The sequence below is a fragment of the Scyliorhinus torazame genome, chromosome 2, assembly GCF_047496885.1.
Source record: "Scyliorhinus torazame isolate Kashiwa2021f chromosome 2, sScyTor2.1, whole genome shotgun sequence".
NCBI classification, from domain to species: domain Eukaryota; kingdom Metazoa; phylum Chordata; class Chondrichthyes; order Carcharhiniformes; family Scyliorhinidae; genus Scyliorhinus; species Scyliorhinus torazame.
Window position 1 is genome coordinate 380,802,167 of NC_092708.1, and position 18,787 is coordinate 380,820,953.

The following is an 18,787-nucleotide window of genomic DNA, read 5'->3' on the forward strand; positions in this document are numbered from 1 at the left end:
AACGTGCAGACTCCGCACAGACAATGACCCAGCGGGGAATCGAACCTGGGACCCTGGCGCTGTGAAGCCACAGTACTAGCCTTTTGTGCTACCGTGCTGCCCTAAGGACCATTATCATTACCTATCCTGATGCCGCGTGGTCTGTTCAGTTTTATTCTTTAACTTTTCTGTCACGGTTTAATACTGGCTTGCTAGGCCATTTCCGAAGGCAGCCATGTTGCTGTGAGTCTGGAGTCACGTATAGGACAGGCAGGGTCAGGACAACAGATTTTTGTTCCCTGAAAGAGAATTGTCAATTCAGTAGTTTCATCATCAAAAATGAAACTAACTTTCTAAAAATGAATTTAGAGTACCCAATTATATATTTTCCCAATTAAGGATCAATTTAGCATGGCCAATCCACCTAGCTTGCACATCTTTGGGTTGTGGGGGTGAGATCTATGCAAACACTGGGAGAATGTGCAAACTTCACACGGACAGTGACCCAGAGCCGGGATCGGACCTGGGTCCTCAGTGCCGTGAGGCAGCAGTGCTAACAATTGTTCCACCAAACCTAACTCTTTATTCTAGATTTATAAATTAATTGCATTTGAATTCCCCTAGTTGCTTGGTGGGATTTGAGCAACCATTCCCAGAGCACTGGTCCAGGTATTTAGATCATTAATCCAGAAGCATTACAACTGCACTACTGTCACCTGAATGCATTGCCTCCCATTTGATCCTCCACATTATCTTTTGACAATTCCTTCAGTCAATACTCCAGTGATGAACAACCTGCGGCCCACAAGATATTTGTTGCCCATTGCCCACACACAGTTGCCACATTATGACCTGAAGTGATACGCATGTAAAATAAAGGCACATGAAGTGAGGTGCATGCACACCGCATTGACTGTGAGAGCTGTACGCTCCTTCTGCTTCCAAAGTGTAAATATTTATTTTGTTTTTACCATTTGAAGTTGATAATTTGTAATGTATAAATAATTAAGCATTTCCTATAACTCTTTATGAAATATTCAATGTGTATTAAATGTATTTAATCACTAACCATGACCCCATAAACCCCCCCCCCCCCCCCAAAAAGAGACTGGGAAAGGTCGGTACAATAATATTCAATTCCACTTGTGTTATATTTTTAGTAGTCTAAATATTGCATCTGAAATTTAGGGGAAACCAATTAAATAATCAGTGCAACTAGAACATGTTTTTTACTTGCTTAGGGATCTGTCCCTGTGAAGGAACAGGGTGACTGTTCAACAAGTCCAGTCAGTGAAACAAAATTGGATGAAAATCTTAAGGTAAGATTACATCAACTTTGAAATTCTAAACCGAGGTGTGTGGAAAACAAAAGTTCTCTAAATTTCAATTTACAAAAATACTTCTCTCAACTTTGAAAATGATGAAGGAGGAATAAAATTAGTACTCGTGGCCTAATTCTATAACTTGGGTAAATGCTATTCTATATTTGACGCTCCTTTTTTCTGCAGGAAGTCGAGTCTGAAGAAAAGCTGTTGCCAATCCCATCCAAGGCTTCTGCCTCACAGGTAAATATTTGTGCTGTGTAGTGGAGTTTTAATTATTGCAAACAGATGGGACCTACTTTAATTATTCTCTCTCCACTCTTGAAAGTACTGATTCCTGTTGGGAGTTCACAATGGGGCAGCATGGCAGTGCAGTGGTTAGAACTGCTGCCTCATGCAGGAACCCGGGTTCAATTCTGGCCTTGGGTGACTGTATGGAGTTTGCACATACCCCCCATGTCTGCGTGGGTTTGCTCCAGTTTCCTCCCACAGTCAGTTCAAAGATATGCCGGTTAGGTGGATTGGCCATGCTAAATTGCCCCTTGGTATCTAAAGATGTGCAGGTTAGGTGGATTTGCCATGCTAAATTGCTCCTTCATATCCAAAGCTGTGCACCTTAGGTGGGGGAGTGGTGGGGTATTCTTTCGGATTGTTGATGCAGACTCAGTGGGCCAAATGGCCTCCTTCTGCACTGTAGGGATTCTATACAAATACTGTCTACCCACCAGTCTCTCGTAAGTGGGCATTCTTCATTTATGTATATTTGCAGTGGGTGTTCACAGACTTTGTAACAATGAGAAATGTGATATGTGAGCAAGTTCTCACTTGTGTACTACCGAATCAGGATAATAGGAGCGTTTATTCACCTTAACCTCTTGGGAAATCAATTGTTGTGCCCTTTTCCCCTGCCTTAACTGAGATTGTACCAAGAATCAAACCCAGGGCCGCTGTGTTCTGTATTGCACAATGTCAGGCTAGTTGTTATTCAGATGAACCATGCAAAGATACAACTTCTAAGATATTTTGTTTTCCTCCCTTTCCACTGTGAACCAGCAACTGCCAAATAGCAGGTCACTTGTTGCTAGATATCGAAACATAGAATATAGGGGGAGGCCATTCAGCCCATCGAGCCTCCTCCACCATTCATTATGAACATGGCTGATCATCCAACTCAATAGCTCGATCCCATCTTCCCCTGCCCCCATATCATTTTATTCCCTTCGCCCCAAGTGCTATATCTAACTTTTAAAAATATAAATGTTTTACAGTCAGTTTTTTATGTTCCCCGCAAGTTTACTCTTGTGCTTTATTTTCCCCTTAATCAATCCCTTGACCCCCTTTTAATTCTAAACTGCTCCTGATCCTCAGCTCTGTTATTTTCTTGATCAATTTGTATGCTTCTTCCTTGGATCTAATACCATCACTAATTTCCCTTGTAAGCCATGATTTGGCCACCTTTCCTGTTTTACTTTTGCGTCACACAGGAATAAACAATGATTGCAGTTCAGCTCTGTTCCTTGAATGTTTGCCATTGCCTATCTACCATCACTCCTCTGAGTAACGTTTCCCAATCCATCATAGTCAACTCGTGCCTCATATCATCATGGTTCCCTTTATTTAGATTCAGGACCATAATTTCAGAATCAACTACAGTTGCTTAGAGCCCTTGCAACTGGCAAAATAGTGATCTGGAGCCTTGTCTTTTCACTTCCGTTGTGAGTGCATGGGCTCCACTTAACACCTGCACCTGAGATCTGAGGAAGGTAATTGCCAAGTAAGAAATGGTGGCAGTAAATGTTTGGGCTGTCAGTGGGTGGGAACACCCATTTTCAGTCTCGTATGATCAGAAAAGCTGACTTACCCAAATTGTTTTAATGTACTTGATTAACTCAATTTAAGGTATGAAATCTACTGATGACTGAGGAGGAATGAATTAAGCCAAGAAGTTACAATTTGATGGTGCCAAACTTGGGTTTCTAAAACCATTACCATTATTGTTTAACATTAACAAGTTGATGGACGATGAGAGGTCTCTGTGTGAACACCTGGCTGATTACCAGCCTTTTTTTTATTAAGTGTGTGAGAGTGATATGGGAAGTATATTTTTGGACACGAGGGGTGTGCTCACTGTATTGAGATCACCAACTGGCAGCATCGAGTTGCTAATACAGAAGTCAACCTTTGTTGGCTGTAAGTTGATCTTGCAGTAATGCACTCTATGATGCACAAGAGCCCATTTGGGATTTTTCCAGTGTCCTCCACCATTAATGGTTCACTAGTGTTGACTTTTTTTCTCGACTTTCCTTTCATTCTGTCCCCTTTGGTCACTTTTATAGATTAAATGAAGGGTTTGATCAACAATCCTGATAAATTGTGGAAACATAAATTACTAAGTCAAATCAGGAGAGGACAAATGACAAGTAATTTAGATTTAATTGTTCTACATGGATGGTGAATGTGTGGAGTCAAAGGAAACTGGAATTGTAGATATCGGTAATGTTTAGTCCTGTACATCCTTAAGTTTTTGTATTCATTAGCTGTATTGAGGCTTTTTAATATTTGGTTGCAAGTATTTACACTTGGTAGCAACATCATTATCTGCTATCTCTCTGTTGAACTGATGTATGAATTATTCTTTCTTTTACACAGGAACCAACGAGCACAGAACTTTCTGATGTCTCTTCGCTTCCTGTAAACCCTGTTCCAGTAGTTAAGAATTCGATAAAGCTGAGGCTGAATCGGTAGATCGACCACTCTCGGGGCCATAGAACACAAAAATAACCAGGACACAAACACACACACACAAACACATACACACAGACAGACGTGAAAACAAAACACCTACCGGAAGAGTCATCTGATCGCTGGCTACAGCTTCCTCTGTGGAAACATTTTAACAAGTTCTTTGAACACAGGTGATCGTGGTATATGGTGAAGTTGGACGATAAAGGCTGTAGATTTTTTTTTAAAAACATGTCCTATAAGACTTGATCATTGTTGAATCTGGAGTCTGGTAGAACTCGACCAGTGATGACGATGCACTGCGGACTGACTGGTCATGCAGGGAGTGCATCTTGGCGGAGTACTGCTGATGTGTTGGCAACAGTTATGTTAGTTGAAACAGTTTTTTCCCAGAACTTTTCTTTTTCCTGTTATCTTTGCTCTTAAACTGCCTTGCAATTGTGAAAAGATTTTAAAAATTTTTGTTGACCAATTGTTCAGTCATAACGGGCATTATTGTAAATTTAGGTTAGTGATGGTATTGAGAGAGAGATTTAATATTGAAGGACTCTTGTACCATACTATGCCATTATTGATTTCAGGGCACTTAATCTATGTGATCCAGCTGTTTATTTTCTTCCTAATACCAACTAAAAATTCAGAGCTTTGTTTCTGGGGCATACTATGACCTGGAAAGGGGGCAGTAGCTTCTGAGAGTTTATTTCCCAGTTGCTTCCATTATTTTTGTGCTGCCTTTTGATCATTAGATATTAATTTGACAATCTACTTCTAATTTATGCCACTATCAGGGACTGTTCGGGACTTATTTTGCTTCAGGATGGTGGATGTCATGTTAGGACACTGGACATTTCCTTTTCGAGCTGGTTTCAAATCAAGCCTTAGTGGGTGGGATTTAATATCTGCTACCACTAGGATGAGTCGCTGCTTTGAAATGTTAAATCAGTTCCTTGTCGATTTGAAATTCACGGTGTAAAACTCATCCATATTCAACATTTATTGAACGCATCTATACTTGCATTGATCAAAACTCCTAGGTGATTTGCTCCTGCTTGGTAAAAGCAAGACTGTGTGCTTTGCATGGCTTATGGGTTTGCAAACTGCATGGCCATTATGCATCCGTGAAGCATGGCAATGTGGGTTTAGAACTCCCCTCTCGTTTAGTTGGAAATCTGGCATATGTCTTGTGCCGTTGTCTACATTGACCCAATTTGACCCGGAAATGAGTGTTACCATTGGGCTAACGAGTTTTTTTTTTTTCTAGCATTTGCAATTCCAATTAAGTATCCTCAATGTACGAGCAAATAACCTCCTTTCCCAAGAGCTACCAATAGAAATCCAGTTTTTAAAAAAAAAAAGAAAAGTAAAACCACTTTTGGATCAATACAAAAGGCGGCATTTCTTTGCTGGTTCTCCAATATATGTTACTCTTAAATCCCTCTAGAATGGATGTGTGGGATGGATACTCTCCAGGTATGTGATAAGCAAATGGAAATTTATTTCTATAACCAATGTCCAGTTTTAATCGTGTCGCAAAACTATGTGAAGGAAAATCTTTTTGGTGCTTTTACGCTTTGGAATGTGTTATGATAACATGAGATATGCATGGCAACATGTTCAAAAACAGACTCTTCCCTAAAATTAATGCATTCAGATGGGTCAGAAATTATCTTAACCCTAAGTTTTACGTAACTTTTTGCTAAGAGCTGCTTACTGCACCGGGCAAGCAGGTTCTGAGAATCCGCCATGTGCAGCTTTTTAAAAGAAATGTTTGAAAAAAAGAACCTACGGTTCAAATTTTGCCATGCTGGAATATGAACCAATTAATTATGGCTGTTATTGGCTCAGTTCATAACCATTTCACTCAAGTCAATCTTTACTATGAGCACATCATTTGCTGGCGGGTAGGGATCCGAATCCTAAGGTTCTCCATGGTCTAATTTCTGTGCTTGAGTTTTTAATGAGATGGTGGAGGATTTCCTCTGAGAATTTAATTTTTGTGCCTATATGGACTTGAATAATTCCTGGAGATATTTTTCATCAGTTTATCACTTAAAACAAAAGAGTTTGAGATTAAAAATTTATATTTTTGGCTATGGGATTGCGCTTTTGGAAGTACAAATAGTATTTTACTGTTTTAATTTATTAAATTTAAATAGTTTAAATGCGCCTCCTGACTGTGTGCCCCCCCCCCCCCCCAAAAAAAAACAACAACAGAGTTTCAAATCCAAGTGTGGGTAATTCGATCTCTCTGTGACCAGCTGGAATTGGGAAAAGAGTGGAGAGCTGCATTTGAAATAGTAACGTTGTGTTAAATATACATGCATGCATTTCTCTCTTGGTTCATGTTTTTTTCTTGTCCTAGAAAACATTTCTAATTTTGAAATGATTGACTCTCTGCCAGAGCGGAACTATGTATCCTTGCAAAACGCTTAAACTAAATTGTCTGTACTCTTAAGTTTATTAATTTTTCAGGAGTTCCAGGTATTTTCAAGTCTCTCTAACTTTGGGCATACTGTAAATGGTTACGGTCTGTTTAGCAAATCATCCATATAATAATTTACTAGGAGGATCTCCCAGAAACTGACAGGCTTTTGTTTTGAAATATACCTCTGTTTACCCACTTTTTGATATGCATGGTGATACTGCAAAGATTTGACATTTTAGTGGTGGGCAGGGGGAGCGTCTTTTGACAATTAAAAAGCCATTACAACATGGTCATCAACAATGCCGGCTCTGCAGAAAATGGAGATTTGCTTATAATTTCCCTGCCTCGTAATACCACTTTGGATATAAAAATGATAGTTATGGCTACTGATTAATCCCTTTGACTTCAGCTATATAAATTATTTTGCTTAAATGGAAGCAGTTCTAATAATTTAATTTGTTTCCTTTTCAACACCTCTGTTGCAAGAAGGAATTCAGGAGGCTCTATAATTGAGGTAAAAAGAATTGCAATTTCCCCTTCTAATGGACCTGCCAGTGAACTAGTGTTCTTTGACACTCTTTACATTTGCTTTTTTGTAGTGTTGTACTGGGAACTACAGTTCACTGTGGCAGGCTAGGCAGTTTCGAAATTGATTTTTAGTGAGGAACAGTTACAGGGTGAGTTCTCAGTATGAAAACCTGTTTTGGCCATTGTAGAAAAATGTACTTTTCTTTTAAATAGGTTTCCTGCGGTAGAGAATAAATGCAGCTGATTCTTGCTTCAGAGCATTGAAAAGAAAAATAATCCTGGCCTTTCCCACCCAAGGAACTACCCCAACTAGTTGCATGTCTATAGTAAGGAGAAAGTTATCCCAATTAATTTTACATAGAAATGAGATGTATACTGACTAACCATGAAAGTGCTTGCGTAGTAGATTGTAGTACATATTGTGATTTCTGATTTGACTTTCATTTTGCCGTGCATTTATGTGAAACCAATTTCTTTGAGTCTTTGGGGAGACATTGATAACACAGATATCACAGAAATTGTCATGTTTTTATTGCCAATATTTTAAGAAATTGGGTCGAGAAGGAAAACCTTGAACACAAGATGTGTGATTTATAGCAGGGAGTAACTTTTTGCCATATAACTGGTACAATACACTTCTACTGCCAGTGTTGTCTCATTTGAGTTAAATTATGAAATGCCCTTTTAACATAAGCGTGCATTTGCATCACAGGGTCCAGGAACGCTCGGGTTCATACTTGCTAGTTTGTATGATATTGATGTACATAAGGCTGATTTGCCCTTCCCATTAATTAATGGTATCCTCTTGGGTATATTCGAAATATAGTAGAATGGTACTCTTTCTATTCTCCCCCATCCCCAGCCAAATAACTTTAGCTTTTATTCCAAACATTCCTATTCATAAAATATTGCAAGTTATATCTGCCCATCCTGGTTGACCGGAACATTTATTTTTTGTGCTAACGGCATTAACCCATTTTTAGGTTTGCAGTAGGTGACCAGGTGGGAAATTGGCCCGTTGAACTCCATAACACTGGGTCCTTTTAATATGGCAGCAACAGGTTATATGAAAGCTGCTCAATGGTGCTAGTTACAATATCTGCCTGGGACTTTCATGAGTGCTCTGTTTCAATGTGTTTAAGCCAACTATGTTTAATGAAACCTTTGACTGTGTTGCTTCTGTTTTGAATGCTTTTGTCCACTGATGATTCCATTGCCACACTGCATGAATAATGGTTATAAAACAGTTCCCAGCGAGCGGGTTTTTTTACATTTTCATGTGAATGAATTGATGCTGGGCTGACCTGTTCCCATTTAACAGGATGATCATTAATTGGCATTTACTGAATCAAAAGTTTTTAAAACCATCAAAGATTTCACAATTGTCACTCTTCAGGAATCAAAATGTTTGTTTACCTGCCTGAATGTGAAATCAAGCTGTCACAGATTGTGGGTGGGTTATTTGTGGACAAGCAAGAATTGAAAAAGCTTCAATGTGAATGCACCTATTGTTCTGCCAAGATGCGTGCTAAACTATTTTATTTTTCATTGTTGGTGAACTTGTCATAGTTTTCCCTTCCTCACAGTTTAACTGTTGCTTTCGCAAGCTGTACTCTGCGGCTCACAGATGGAGTTCTGTTTTTTTTTCATAGTGTCTGTACACTAGTAATTTTCAGAAGCTATTTTGTATAGAGATGTATTTCTTCATTTAAAATAAAAAAATAAAAATGCAGCACACAATTGAGTGATATAACGGTTCTTTTGTGTTTCGATTCAGCCTTGGCTGATGTCTGGTATGGGTCAGTTGGGAGTCAAGAGGTTCTGGGTTTAATTCCCATTCCAGACACTTGAGCATAAAATCTGGGTTGGCAGTAAAGACCTGTTCTGTAAAGGAATGCTCCTCCGTTAAGAGATGCTATCTTTCCGATTAGGCAATAAACCAATGTTTGTGGGACATTGCTTATATGCAGTTGTTTTCTGTATTTTTATTTGTTTATGGGATGTGGGCATCACTGGCTAAGCCAGTATTTATTTGTCCATCCGAAGTTGTCCTTGAGGGACAGTGACTATAATTCAGATATCATTGGTCTTAAAGTATGTTGGCTTGGTGCCCATTGATTGATTGTGTTGTGAGAACTGGAAGATATGTCTCGTTTGTCCAACTGCACTCAATTAGGACAATTTTCCATCTTTTCACAATTGTGGGTGTTTAGGGTCAATATTAAGCTGAATCATTACCCTCACCAGCCTGGGTGTTCTGAACTGGATCCATCATGCAGTTTTGAACCCTGTGCTCATCTCTTATGAGTGTAGCAGGTATATCCCAGGCACCACAAAGCTGCTTAGTCTCATACAGCACAGGAGGCCATACCTACCTGCGCTAACTCTTTCAAAGTCCCATGTCCCTGCTCTTTCCCTGAGGGCATTTCTCATATCCATCAATTTGCCTTTTTATGAGTTACTAATCACTTTTGCAATGCGGCATCGTATGACAGATTTAACTCCCCATGCAGATATTAACTCATCTTCCTGAGTTTTCTTTCAGATCTGTGTCCTCTGGCTACCAACTTTTGTGACAGTGAAAACAATTTATCTTTATTCATGCTGTCAAGCCCCTCTTAAACACCTTGGTTACATCTCCCCTTCTCCTCTGTCGCTCTGAGGAGAAAAATCCCTTGCCTAGTGGCTGTCCTGCTGTCTTGGAATTGAGGCGCTTGAGTCCTAAAGTTGTATCAATTTTCTGTTCATATTAAGAGAAGAGCCCTGCTGCAGTGTCCATATTGAGTCGGGGAGTAACCAAGATGTTTCTGCAGATGAGTGAACCATGTCCTATACTAGTTTAGTATTAAAACTGGATTTCTGCATGATGGCCTGCTTTTTTATTTTGAAGGCAAACCTATGACTTGTGCATAAAAACATACATAAACAATAGAAGCAGGAGGAGACTATTCGAGCCTGCTCCACTATTATGATAATGGCTGATCATCAAGTTCAATACCCTGTTCCCGCCTTACCCCTTTTAACACCAAGAGCTTTATATAATTCCTTCTTGAAATTACACTGTTTTAGTCCCAATTACTTTTGTGGTAGTGGATTCCCCGTCACCACTGTGAAGAAATTTCTCCTCTCCCAATCCCTTATCCTTAAATTATGACCTCTAGGTCTGCACTCCTCTCTCTCTCTCTCTCTCTCTCGCCTCGCGCGCACCCCCCCCCCCCCCCCCCCCCCCAAAAACCATCGGGAACATTCTTTCTGAATCTATCCTGTTCAAATTTTATACGTTTCTGAGATGCTCCCCCCCACCTTTTACTCTTCCAAACCAAACTCCAATGAATATAATCCTAACCGATCTTAGTCCCTCCTCATATGACTGCCCCGCCATCCCAGGAATCAGCCAGGTAAACCTCTGCTGCACTCCCTCCATAGCAAGAACATCCTTCCTCCGCTAAGGACACAAACTGTGGTGTCACAAGAACACAATATACCAGGTGTGGCCTCACCAATTCCCTATACAATTGTGTAAAACATCCCTATACGCAAATCCTCTCTCTGAAGGCAAACATAACATTTGCTGCCTGCTGTACCTGTGCGCTTACTTTCAGCAACTGATGCACAAGGACACTAAGTTCTCGCTGAGTAGCTACCTCTCTCAACTTACACCCATTCAAATACTTTGCCTTCCTATTTTTGCTACCAAAGTAGATAACCTATTTATCCATGTTACACTGGATCTGCCATGCATATGCCCACTCAGCATGTCCAAATCCCGCTGAAGTATCTGCATCCTCCTCACGGTTCACCCTCCCACTCAACTTTGTATCATCTGCAAATTTGGACATTTAGTTCCCATGTCCACATCATTAATATATAATGTGAACAGTTGGGGTCCTAGCACAGATCCCTGCAGTACATCACTAGTCACTGCCTGCCATTCGGAAAAAGACCCAATTATTCCAACTTTTTGCTTCCTGTGTGCTAACCCGCTTTCCATCCATCTCCAGACACTACCCGCAATCCCATGCGCTTTAACTTTACATAGTAATCTATTATGTGAGGTCTTGTCAAAAACCTTTTGAAGATCTAAATAAACCACACGCACCGGCTCTTCCTGGTCAATTCTACTAGTTACGTCTTTAAAGAATTCCAGTAGATTTGTCCAACATGATTTCCCTTTCAAAAAGCCATGCTGACTTTGTCGGATTATACCAAAGCTTTCCAAATTCTTGATAATGGAACCCAGCACTTCCCTACTACTGACATTTGGCTCACTGGTCTATAGTTCCCTGTTTTCACTCTATCTCCCTTTTTGAGTAACTACCCTCCAATCTGTAGGAACTATTCCAGTGTCTGAAGAATTTTGGAAAATGTCCCCCAATGGATCTATAATTTCTAGGGCTGCTTTCTTACGTACGCGGAGATGAAGATTATCAGGCGTTGGAAGTTTACCCACCTTCCAATACTAATTTCCTTCAACTCCTCACTCAAACTTACATTGCTCAGAATTTCTGGTACGTTATTCATGTCGTCCGGTACATTATTCATGTCTTCCTTTTGTGAAGATAGAAGCAAAGTCCGAATTTAGTTCCTTGTCACAAGTCGGCTTACATTACACTGCAATGAAGTTACTGTGAAAACCCGTAGTCGGCACACTCTGGCATCTATTCGGATACACTGAGGGAGAATTCAGAATGTCCAATTCGCCTGAGGGAGAATTCGGAATGTCCAATTCACCTAACAAACACATCTTTCGGGACTTGTGGGAGGACACGGGCAGACACCGCACAGTGACCCACGTCGGGAATCGACCCTGGTGCTGTGAAGCAACATTGCTAACTACTGTGCTGCCCCATTATGTTCCACATTATGAATTTCCCTGTTTCAGATTAAGGGGCTTACAATTGTTTTATCAATCTTTTCTCTTTACATATAGAAACCTTTACAGTCAGTTTTTATGTTCTCCACTAGCTTACAGTGACACAGTGGTTAGTACTGCTGCCTCAGCTCCCGGGTTCAATTCCAGCCTCACGTGACTGAGTAGAGTTTGAACTTTGTCCCCGTGTCTGCGAGGGTTTCCTCCCACAATCCAAGGATGTGCAGGTTAGATGGATTGGCCATGCTAAATTGCCCTTCATGTCCAAAAAGGTTAGGTGGTGTTACGAGGGTAGGATGGAGGTGTGGACTTTAGGAGGGTGCTCTTTCCAAGGGCCGGTGCAAACTCAAATGGGCCGAATTGCCTCCTTCTGCACTGTAAATTCTATACTGTCTTTTCCCCTTCGTCTGCCTTGCTGAATTTTAAACTGTTCCTAATCCTTGGGTCTATTGCCTTTTCTTGCTAACTTATATGCCTCTTTCAATCTAATACTAATAATTTCCCTTGTAAGCCATCTTTTGCCCAAGGTTCCCCTTCCACTCTTGTGCCAAATAAGAATAAACAACTTTTGGAGTTCACCCATTCATTCCTTGAATGCCTGCCATTGCCTTTCCACTGTCCTTCCTTTCAATAATGTTTCCCAGTCCATCATCGCCAACTCGTGCCTCATAAGATCTTTTGCAAGTGAGTAGAAGTACCTCAAATTAATAGTTTCTCAGCTCCTTTACACTGCCGGAATAAGTATTTTTTTAAATAAAAAGATACAAACTGGTATGTACTTTTTCTCCCAGATACCCATGGAACAAATACCAGACCGGCCATGAGCATGATTATGGTGTGGAGCAGGCTCGAGGGGCCGAATGGCCCACTCCTTTGTATATGTATAAAGTGGTTTGAGTGAATCATAATTGTTTGAAAGTTAGGTTTTGAAGTCGGAGCGCAAGTATTTTTTCAATGTGAAACACCTACAAGTACATCTTCAGATCACTTGATAAGTAATGCTCTTTCTTCATTGGGATCTGCTTTCAATCAAGCCAGGCTGACCGATTCAAGTCTCTTTTTCTCTTGACTGAAAGGGCATGATACCAGGCTGTAAGCTTTAAAATAAATTCCCTTGATGATATCCATCCATGAACTTTAAGCAGGTGAAAGTTAATATTAAGTGACCTGAAGATTAATCCAAGGAAGAAAGTTCACTACCTGCCGAGGGAAACATAATTGCAATTCTGTCTTCGGTGACTTCATTTTTATTTGGTGGCCCCAGCTCTCGATTCTTATGTCTTCACAACTTACTTTCCTACCTATCTGTGTTATCAACAAATTGAGCAACCATTCCTTTGGTCAGAATTCAAGTCATTTACACAAACTTAACAAATTGAGGCCCCAGTCCCGGTTCCTGTGTAACTACTCGTTACGTCTTGCCAATCAGAAAAGGACCCATGTATGCCCATTCTGGCTGGCTGACAGGAAACAATCTTCAATCCATGCCAATATGTATCCCCTGCTTCATGCGCTGTTATTTTCCACCATAACCTTTGATTCAGCACCTCAAATGCCTTTTGCAATCCGAAGATCATTATCTTTAAGTACCTAGCTCCTCATACTGACTGATCAGAACCTTATTCCTACTTGTTCCTAGTAATAACTGCGACGACTGGGTCCTCCCCTTCCCATTGCCAGTTCCGTACACAGTCCTGAGCAGACGTCCTGAACCCTGGCACCGTTGGACAACACCTTTCTGGATTTTTACTCTTTTCTGTAGAGAATGGTGTCAATTCCCCTCATACTGTCCCCTTACAGACCCTTTGTTTTTGTTTACCCCCCCCCCCCCCCCCCCCCACAATTCCTCAATGGCTTTCCATACCAGGCTGCCATGGTCAGTCAGCTCATCCATCCACAGCCCTCACTCATCCATAGTGCAGTGGTTAGCAATGTTGCCTCACAGCACCAGGGTCCCAGGTTCAATTCCTGGCTTGGGTCACTGTCTGTACAGAGTCTGCGCGTTCCCACAAGTCCCAAAAGACATGCTTATTGGGTAAATTGGGCATTCTGAATTTTCCCTCTGTACCCGAACAGGTGCCGGAATGTGGTGACTAGGGGCTTTTCACAGTAACTTGATTGCAGTGTTAATGTAAGCCTACTTGTGACAATAATAAAGATTATTATTATGTAATGAGTTGAAAGACGAGGGTATCTTTGGAAAGAGTAGAATCAATTTGCGGGCAATAAAGTAACTTGTGTATGGAGGCTGAATCCATGCATCGTTCTTAATGAATACTTTGCATCATTTTGACAGAAGCAGATGTCATAGTGTGAGATGTTGGATGGGGTAAACCCCATGAGAGAGCAACACTGATGTGTTTCCATCTTTGGAAGCAGACAACTCACCCAGCCGAAATGAAATTTAGCCGGCAGCCCAGCGTGTCTCCGTATTAATTCCATCTTATTACAAGGCTATATTCCCTTGTTTGTATCCCTTCCATCTGTTCGACTGTCCAGTGGCGCACTTGATTAGATTGAAAACCTTTTCTTTAAAGAATGGAAGCTTTTGACCCATGACCTGCAATTGGTGATTATTTACATCTGTCCTTTGATTCACCTGTGCAACTTATGACCACTTCCATTGAAAGCTGTGGGGCTAAAACATTCTTTTATTCTCCGTTTGAGATGGTGGTGGTGAGAGCAGCCGCCATCTTGAACTGCTACAGTCCCTGTGGTGAAGGTACTCCTGCAATGCTGTTTGGAAGTGTTCCAGGATTTTGATCCAGCAACGAGGAAGGAAGAAATGGTGGTAGATGTCCACGTCCGGTGGGTGTGTGACTTGGACGTAGTGGTGTTCCCTTTTGGAAAGCTAGAAGTTAAATGCTACAACCATGATTCAATGACAGTGCCTCTCTGTCCATGCTCTTACCATGCCCATGCCTTATTTTATGAAGATTTGCTATTTAGCGCACCCTCCAAGAAAAATTCTGTTTTAAAGCTGTGAACATCAGCCTCACATAACCTGATCAAGCACACAGTGAGTCGCTGAATCCTCACCTTCCTTGCTGCACCTGAGGTACTTTCCAGAGGGGAGATGAGTAGCACCCTTGTATTGCAGGAGTTGTCTCTCGTGCATCAATATGGTGGACCTCCACCCATTGCAATGTGGAGGTACTGCTCCATACACTGAAGGAAGCCCCAGGCATGCCAAAGAGGACACCGACCAGGTCCAACAGTTCTCCATCCTTCCTCCATCAAACTCTTCCTCCCTCTAGTTCCAGGGTAGAAGGTGCCCACAGGCACCGAAGGAAGGAATGGAATGGGCTGGGGTTTGTAAATGGTGCAATTTCAGTTGGATTTTAGCACCGTGCAAGTTCAATTATTTAATTTGGTTTTCTCTCCCACAATTTATTGCCCCAGTTCTTTCCTGGAGCCTCCTGCCATTTATATGGAGTATAAAAGTATTGGGAGTCTTGCTACAGCTATACAGGGCATTGGTGAAACCGCACCTGTAATATCATGGAGAGTTTTGATCTCTACTTAAGGAGGGATATGCTTGCATTGGGAGCAGTTAAGAGGAAAATACGCTGGGTTGATTCCTGGGATGAAAGGGTTGTCTTCTGAGGAAAGGTTCAGCAGGTCGGGCCTATACTCATTGGAGTTTCACAGAATGAGAAGTGATCTTATTGAAACACTTAAGATTCTGAGGGAGCTTGACGGGGGAGATGCTGGGACAATGTGAAGTATTGCAGAGAGAGACCATGGGTGTGATTTAATGGTCACGTGGCGCTTGAGGGAGTGCATGAAGCAGCTGTTAGAGCGCGGGAGAGGCCAAAGTCTAGAGCCGCGCTGGGTGCCGATGAGTTTGCTCCTGTTGGTGAAATCCAGAACCCGCTGTGGCATAGCAAGAAACCAATAATTACCACTGTAGGTCAATCTCCGTACAATTAACAGGCGCAACCCCCTATCCAAAGGCCTCCCCTGATCTAAGCGCCTCCTCAGCAAGTGGTCATGCGGGTGCCGATTGGTACACCTTTTCAAAAACATGAAGATGGCGGAATGGCTGCTGTGGGGATCCAAGGAGGTGAGTAGCCATCTTTGCTCCCAGGTAATGGGGCTGTGGGAGTGGGAGTGGGGGGGGGGGGGGGGGGGGGGGGAAGGAAGCCTCGAAGAAGTCGAAAAGCTGCCAGTCCAAGCGAACTCCTCCATGCGAATTTAATTTTCTTGAGCCTGAGAAACCCCGCCATGCCGCTAACCCAAACCTCCAACTTCGGGGGCTCCGAGTCCCTCCATCCCAGTAAACTCCGTCTCCGGGCCACCAGGGAAGCAAAGGCCAAAACGTCGGCCTCTCTTCTTCCACCCCGCCCCCCCCCACACCCCCACCCTCCGGGCTCCCAGGTTGTTCTGACACTCCAGAAGATCGCCACTTCTGGGCAATCATAGTTAAGTGAGCACTTCAAAGCTCCCAAGTCGATTCCCATGGGGAGGCAGGCCATGTAGCATGTGGGGGTTATTGCCTAGCATCTCAATCAGACCGTGACGCCCGGACACTGTGCCTGAACACTGCAGGAAGCAACACCACGGATGCAGCGCCGACATCCAAACACCCAGGGGCTGGGAACATATCCGAGACCAGAGGGTAGGTGTGTGCACTGGGGAGGGCCCCAGTGCCCAGTCCAGGTATCATTGCCTGTGGGTGTCTAGGGTACAGGATGTGGGGTCTGGTGAGCAGGGGCACCCACGGAGGCCAGGGGTGCTTAGCCAGGGTGTTTCCGATGGCAGCGTATGGGGGGGATCAATGCGGGAATGGAGGGTCCCGGGGTGGAAGGCACTGCTGGTTGTCAATCTTGCACCCTCTCCAATTCCTTAGATATTACATGGGATGGATGATATATTGGATCCCACGGAAGCTGCCCTTGCGGTGCTGTTGGCAAACCCGGCCGGCGGCAGAGACAAGTGGCAGCCCATGTGCAGGGCTCCGCCCCATACCGTAAGGACTGGTCACCCCTCAGGCCAGGGAGGGACCCCGGGGGGGGGGGGGGGCGGGTGGAAGGGAGGAAGAGAGGGGAGGGAGGTGAAGACCTTGCAGGTCAAGCGTTGGGGAGCCTGTGACAGTTTCCACTTGCTACCGCACTTAGAAACATTTCCATTCAATCACACCCCGTGTCCTTCAATGAGTGGAAACACAAGGAAAGCATATAAACATGCAAATGAGGAGGAGGAGTAGGCCACTCAGCCCCTCGAGCCGGCTATGCTAGCCAATAAGATGATGGCTGATCCAACTGTAACCGCAACCCCACGTTCCTGCCCACGTTTCGGAAAAAACATTCTGGGATAGAGAGTGTCGCTTTCACCCTACCCCATCGAAAGCTGTACAGATCAGCAAAATAAATGAGTGTTTAAAGGGGCCTGGCAGATGTCAGAAACCAGTCAGAAACAGCAGCCATTGCTGTCCTGGAACTTGTCACCCAAGAGCTGCGCTCTTTACATCAGAAACTGCTGTTCCTGCTGTAACCATTTTGCACCTCCTCTCTGTCCATCTTTTCTTTCCTTGCCCCGATGCTACCTGTTATGTTCTCTATTCTACTTTACCTGGATGGTTCAGATGTGGATTGTTGAATAAAGAACACAAAGCTTTGTTAACGAACAAAACTATAAATTACTAACTAAAATTCGATCACATGACTAAAGTAGAAGGTTATATAAAACTCTACCTTGCAGAACTCTCGGGTGTACAACTGCTCACCGGGGCGGCATGTGGTGCAATGGTTAGCACTGGGACTGCTGAGGACCCGGGTTCAAATCCCGGCCCTGAATCACTGTCCGTGTGGAGTTTGCACATTCTCCCCGTGTCTGCATGGGTCTCACCCCCACAGGCCAAAGATGTGCAGGTTATGTGGATTGGCCACACTAAATTGCCCCTTAATTGGGAAAAAAAATAATTGGGTACTCTAAAAAAAAATTTTTAAAGTGTACAACTGCTCTCTATGCCTGACCCTCTTCTAGCTCTCTCCTTACTCTCAACTCAAAATCATCTAATCCCAGAATCCCCAAAGTCACATGAGATATATATATATGACAGTTCTGTGGTTCCACCTAGTGGTAAAAAGCAATATCATTAGCTTGTCAACTCTTTATATCCCAGTCAATATACATATCATTACATCCCCCTTTCATTTTCAAAGATGTTTGGAGACGTGGTTGCTGCTGTACAACATATTCTAAATCACGCCAAGTTCTCTTCCCCCTTCCCCCATCGCCCATTCGCTCGCTGACCTTCATTGGCTCCCAGTCCCACCAATGCATTGATTTTGAAATTCTGATCCTTACGATCAAACCCTGAGGCCTTGTCCTTCCTAATCTCTGCAAACCCCTTCAGTCCTGCAACCATCTGAGAGCTCTGCATTGCCTCAACTCTGGCCTCTTGCTTTTCATCACTCCACCAATAGTGCAGCCTTCAGCTGCTTCAACCCTAAATGTTGGAATTCGCTCCCTTAATCCCCTCACCTCTCCACCTTCATTGCAATGCAGCAGAAAACCCACCTCTTTGACCAAGCAATTAGTCAACTAATGCTTTATTCTTCGAATGCTTTATTCTTCGTGTCGGTGTCGTTTGTTGTGTGATTACGCTCCTCTGAAGCATCTTGGGATGTTTGACTATGTTGAAGAGACTGTATAAATAAATACTATTACAAGGGATCATCCAATATGTTAGTTTTCTGCTGGGAGAGTATCTGATCTTGCTGACTAAGGAGAGGCTGGATGTTGTGTTATTAATTTGGTATAATTTACTGTACAAGAGACAAGGCACCAATCACTCATAAGGGATTGGGTAATCATGCTGTGGACACATTAAAGGAAACTCATGAGAACAGTTATACATAAATATAAAGCTCGAAAAGATCACCGTGGTGTACTTTTATTTATTAATTTTTCTTT

General features: G+C 42.7%; 1 protein-coding gene across 3 annotated transcripts in view; it reads left to right on the forward strand.

Moving 5' to 3' along the window:
• Window positions 1-8,736, forward strand: part of papola (poly(A) polymerase alpha) — a 104,974-nt gene extending 96,238 nt beyond the window's left edge. For all 3 annotated transcript variants that reach the window (XM_072493580.1, XM_072493581.1, XM_072493582.1), the window contains 3 exons: window positions 1,221-1,298; window positions 1,488-1,544; window positions 3,951-8,736. In XM_072493580.1, coding sequence (XP_072349681.1) covers window positions 1,221-1,298; window positions 1,488-1,544; window positions 3,951-4,046 — 231 coding nt within the window. In that variant the 3' untranslated portion in view covers window positions 4,047-8,736. The remainder of the gene's footprint in view (window positions 1-1,220; window positions 1,299-1,487; window positions 1,545-3,950) is intronic.
• Window positions 8,737-18,787: the final 10,051 nt, after the last annotated feature.